At 58.8% G+C, this 5,347-nt stretch overlaps 1 protein-coding gene across 1 annotated transcript in view; it reads right to left on the bottom strand.

The window, feature by feature from the left end:
- Positions 1-205: 205 nt before the first annotated feature.
- Positions 206-5,347, bottom strand: part of SMO (smoothened, frizzled class receptor) — a 7,805-nt gene continuing 2,663 nt past the window's right edge. The window contains exons 3-12 of the mRNA XM_057388050.1: positions 5,008-5,217; positions 4,761-4,933; positions 4,421-4,640; positions 4,221-4,344; positions 4,053-4,145; positions 3,784-3,892; positions 3,459-3,644; positions 3,055-3,203; positions 2,836-2,970; positions 206-1,614 (exon numbers count right to left, since the gene is read on the bottom strand). Coding sequence (XP_057244033.1) covers positions 1,118-1,614; positions 2,836-2,970; positions 3,055-3,203; positions 3,459-3,644; positions 3,784-3,892; positions 4,053-4,145; positions 4,221-4,344; positions 4,421-4,640; positions 4,761-4,933; positions 5,008-5,217 — 1,896 coding nt within the window. The 3' untranslated portion in view covers positions 206-1,117. The remainder of the gene's footprint in view (positions 1,615-2,835; positions 2,971-3,054; positions 3,204-3,458; positions 3,645-3,783; positions 3,893-4,052; positions 4,146-4,220; positions 4,345-4,420; positions 4,641-4,760; positions 4,934-5,007; positions 5,218-5,347) is intronic.

Consider the following 5,347-nt stretch of genomic DNA (forward strand, 5'->3'; position numbering starts at 1 on the left):
ATTTCCAGGTGCCATAGATCCCACAAAAGGATCCCAGGTCCTTTTACACTGCCCTGCGAGTTTTAGGCAGTTTAAAGCAGTTAAAGCAGTTTTAAACAGTTTTTAAACAGTTTTTAAAGAAGTTTCTAAAGCAGGAAGGTTTTTAGGAGAAAGGACAAACCCTCCCCCCATTTTTCCCCACACTGACCCCTCCCCAAAAGAACCCGGAGCAGCCGTTGGGAATGAAAATTGGTAAATTTAATACTGATACAGGAGGGTTTTCCTTTACACAGCAAAAACAAACCCGAGAAGGTCACTGGGATAGCAAAAAAAATTAAAATAAAATAAAAAAAAAAAGCCAGGAGCCTACCAGAAGTGAATAAAAAAAAACAAGTAAAAACTGGGAACATCCGAACACCAGCAGGGACYGTAGCCCTCCTGTCGTGGTTGGCTTTGCTGTGACTTGATTTTTTTAATTTTGTTTTTCCTAAAAAAATAATAACAAGCTTTGCTCTGGGGGTTGCCGACCCTGATGCACCTTGAGGTTTGAAGGGGTTTTTGGGGTTTTTTTTTTTGCTCAGGGAGCAGCCCAAGGTGCTTCTCTTCCCGTGGCTGATCCTGATCTGGGTCTGGCTCGGCTCTCTGGGGAGCTGGGAGGCACTTTGGGTCCACTTTTGGGGTGACCCCACAAAAAGGGGGTGATGCTGGTGATCCCGAGCAGAGGCCGGCCCCATCATGGTACCAAGATTAAAAAATATCTTAAAAATGTAAAAAAATTTGTAAAAAAACTCCCTGTTGGCACAAATGTCTGAGCTCTGCGTACCTGGGTGGGGCAGCACAAACCGAGCTGCCCCAAATCCACCCCKGGGAGTGTCCCCCTTGTCCTTAAATCTCTGGGGTGTTCCACTGCCAGCTCGTTCCTCTTCTCCTGGCGATGCTGCAGGGAATCCCAAACCCTGCCAAGGCTGGGTGATGCACAGAGAAACTCCATCCTCCGAGGGGAGCAATCAGGCTGGTGGAATATTTGGGATGGATCCCACGGGACGAGCTGGGCTCTGCTGTCCCCTCTCCAAAACCCCAAAACCGGTGTTGGACGAGCCTTTAGGTCTCAGCCCAGCCGTCCCCACCCCTGCCAGGATCAGAAATCCGAGTCGGGCTCCAGCAGCTCCGCGTCCACCAGGTTGGTGCGGGAATGGATGGGGGCCAGCGCTGCCCGGCGGCCCTGAGTCCTGGGCACCCCGGGGTGGAGGTGGGGTGTGGGACCGGCCTTGGGGGGCCACATGGAGCCCCCATTGTGCTGCCAGCACCCGGGGCTGTGCTCCTGCTCCTCGGGGCAGAAAGGGTTGCTGATGAGGTGCAGGACGTCGGCTCTGCGGTGACCGGGGAAGGCGCCGTCGGGCTGGAGGACATCGGGGCCAAAAGCCACCAGGCAGGGCCGGGGTGGCAGGCGGGGCAGGCGGGGGACAGCGCTGGGGGTTGGGAGGGTGGCAGAGACCCCAGGGCAGCGCTCGGGGTCCGGGGTCACCTCCCTCTTCTTCTTCTTCCTGCGCTTCTTCCGGCGGCCGCCGCGCTGCTGCAGCTCCGGGGACACGTCGGCCTCCACCACCCACAGGTTGGCTCTCTCCTCTGGTGGCACTGGGGGATGTGGWGGGAGGTGGCTGTGAGTGGCCATGTCCTGTCTGTGGCTCCTGTCACCCCTCAACTGTGCCTCCCTGCACATCCCCGACACTCTCAGCCCAATCCATCCCCAAAAATTCCCCAAATCCCCAAGAACCTTCCAGGTGCTGCCACCCCCAATACCCTCAGCCCAATCCATCCCCCAGAAATTCCCCAAATTCTCAAGAACCTTCCAGGTGCTGCCACCCCCAACACCCTCAGCCCAGAAATTCCCCAAATCCCCAAACACTGACCAGGTGCAGCCACCCCCAAAACCCTCAGCCCGGTCCATCCCCAGAAATACCCGATATTGTCCCCAAACAGTCACCAGGTGTTGCCACCCCCAACACCCTCAGCCCAGCTGTTCCCCAGAAATTCCCCAAAACTCCAAACACTCACCAGGTGCTGCCACCCCCAAAACCCTCAGCCAATCCCATCCCCAAAAATTCCTCAAATCCCCAAACACTCGCCAGGTGCTGCCACCCCCAGCACCCTCAGCCTCGTCCATCCCCAAAAATTCCCCACATTGTCCCCAAACACTCGCCAGGTGCTGCCACCCCTCAAAAATTCCTCAAATCCCAAGGACCTTCCAGGTGCTGCAATCCCCAACAACTTCAGCCCAGCCCATCCCCAAAAATTCCTCAAATCCCCAAATGCTTGCTAGGTGCTGCCACCCCCAACACCCTCAGCCCAATCCATCCCCCAGAAATTCCTCAAAAATTTCCAAGAACCTTCCAGGTGCTGCCACCCCCAACACCCTCAGCCCAATCCATCCCCCAGAAATTCCCCAAAACCCCAAGGACCTTCCAGGTGCTGCCATCCCCAACACCCTCAGCCCAATCCATCCCCCAGAAATTCCTCAAATCCCCAAACATTCGCCAGGTGCTGCCACCCCTCAAAAATTCCTCAAAACCCCAAGGACCTTCCAGGTGCTGCCACCCCCAACACCCTCAGCCCAGCTGTCCCCCAGAAATTGTCCCCAAGGACCTTCCAAGTGCTGCCACCCCAACACCCTCAGCCCAGAAATTCCCCATATTGTCCCCAAGAACTCACCAGGTGCTGCCACCCCCAACACCCTCAGCCTGGTCCATCCCAGAAATTCGCCACCTTGTCCCCAAACACTTGCCAGGTGCTGCTACCCTCAACACCCTCAGTGGAGCCCATCCCCAGAACTTCCCCACATTGTCCCCAAACACTCACCAGGTGTTGCCACGGGTGTCACGGAGATGTCCTGGGGCAGGATGGCTCCTCTCCTGGCCACCATCTTGGTGACGTGCTGAGCCCACGCCGAGGACACGTCCGCCGACGGCTCGTTGATGTCAAACGCCAAACCGGCTGTGGTGACAAGAGGATCAGGTCAAGGTCAGATTTTGGGGACCCTGGGGTGCTGCTGGGGTGTCCCCTGCCCCGGGCACGTACCCACGGGGCCGTCGTGGGACACGGTGTGCATGCTGAAGGACAGCTCCCGGCCCGGGTCGCGCAGCAGCTCCTTGCGCTTGGAGAAGGCTTTGGCGATCATTTTGCTCTTCTTGATCCTCTTGGGTTGGTCATCGCTCTGCCCCGTCAGCCTGGGGACAACAAGAGGACAGGGGGGGCATGGGTGACACAGCCAGGGGTAGAGAGACCTTCCCCATCTCCCTGTCCCATTCCAGATGGGGACACCAGGCTGGGAAATGGGGCCCTTGGGCATGGAGGTGTCCCACAAATGTGCAGAGGAGAGGCCACCCCGTTCCTGAGCTGAGGGACAAACGGTTGGGAATGTCCTCCAAAATCCCACTGGATGGGGCAGGAAGGGCTCCACAGAGCCACCCTGGGGGTCCCACCTGCACCAGGTGCGCTTCCAGATGAGCAGGGTGGCCTTGGTCCACACCCAGGTGCTCATGGAGACGCCGGTGCCGAACATGGCGAACAGGTTGATCTTCTCCACCAGGAGGCTGGGCCGGTTCTTGATCTCACACTCCGGGATGGGCTTGTTGGTCTGGGTGGCGATGGTCACGTTGGCCTCGCACCTGCCAACAGGGACACGTGGGGACAGGGCTGTCAGGATAGGATTGGTGGCACTGCAGCAGGGGACACGGGCTGCCTGTTCTGCCAGGCGCTGGGTGCCACCAGTGTCCCCTCCCGCCCTCCTGGCACCGTGCCACTCACAGGACGTATTCCCGGAAGCTGCGCTCCCACTCGGCCTGGTTGAAGAAGTCGTAGAAATGGCAGCCAAAGGTGATGAAAACAAAGCCRAASGCCAARAAGCCRAARATKCCTGGAAGGGAAGTGGGACATCCCYRRTTCAGCCAAACTCCRAGACAAAGACACCRCTCTGGGGCYRTGCCACCATCRCCACAGCTTTGTCCCCTGCTGCTGCCACCCCTGAGGGGACAAAAGGTCCCCATTCCCACTCCAATCCCTCAGGAGTCCCTTACCCAGGCGCAGCATGGTCTCGTTGATCTTGCTGGCCGCCTTCTCGCTCAGCAGCCCAGGGTGGTTGCTCTTGATGGAGAAGAGCGTCATGACCCCTGTGGTGGASGAGGACGGGGTCAGGCTGTGGGGACACCGCTGTCACCCTGTCCCCTCCCAGAGCCCACACCTACCCCKGATGAGGAAATAGCCCCCCACGATGAGGACGAGCCCGATGGGTGCCAGCACGAAGCCGGCTCGGTAGCGATAGTTCTTGTAGCCCACRAAGCAGATGCCACTGACAGAGTCACCGTCCACCTGGCAGRGACAGGGACAGCAGGGTCAGCTGGTGGGTGTCACCTGAACCATCACCTCCCAAYGGTGGCCCCGTTACCTGCGCCACGGCCAGGATGGCCACGGTGAGCACGAAGGGGATGGACCAGGTGATGAGGTGGAAGTAGGAGGTCTTGCCCAGCAGCGGTTGGTAGGTGGTGCCCAGCGCCTTGAAGGACGTGTGCCAGGCGTAGGTGAGCATGACAAACCAGATGACCCCCGACATCAGCGAGTAGTACACGATGACGAAGATGATGACGCACGACAGCGTCTCGTTGGAGCTGCGGAGAGGTGAAAACGTCACCGACCTCCTCGAGGGGACACCGTCCAGGGAGCCCTAGAGCCCTCCATGGTGCTGGGGACAGCTCTGGGGGCGGGTTGGGGACAAAGGTGACACGTACGTGGGCTCCCCCAGCCGCATGGTGCCRTCAGCCCGGCACACGATCTCGTCACGGGCGCCATCCATGAACTGCGCCAGCCAGCCGATGCTGCCCACGAAGAAACAGGCGTTGACGTAGAACAGGATGACAGCAGGGTAGCGGTTRGAGTTCCTCCAGTCGGCGACAAACGTGGCCTGGGGGTGGAGAAAGGGACAGCTCGGTGCCTGGTCACCTTCTGGTGACAAAACCCCACGATCCCGTGTCTCACCAGGGTGAAGAAGGTGCAGAAGATGGTGACGGAGCTGAAGGCGGCGATGTAGACRTGCATCTCGCGGTGCTCCTTCTCGGTGAACAGCGGGTTCTGGCACTGGATGCCACAGCCCTCCACGTCCTCGTACCAGCTCTTGGGGTTGTCGGTCCTCACCAGCGGCGCCTCGCACTGCCCCGAGCTGTTGAACTTGATGTTCTGCACCTCGTTCTGCCCCAGGGGAAATGAGGGTGTGAGGAGGAGGAGGAGGAGGAGGAGGTGGAGGAGGAGATGGAGGAGAAGGAAGAGAAGGAGATGGAGGAGATGATGGAGGAGAGGATGGAGGAGAGGATGGAGGAGA

Source organism: Malurus melanocephalus, unplaced genomic scaffold, assembly GCF_030028575.1.
Source record: "Malurus melanocephalus ecotype Western Australia unplaced genomic scaffold, MMel_1.1 scaffold_1523, whole genome shotgun sequence".
NCBI classification, from domain to species: Eukaryota; Metazoa; Chordata; class Aves; order Passeriformes; family Maluridae; genus Malurus; species Malurus melanocephalus.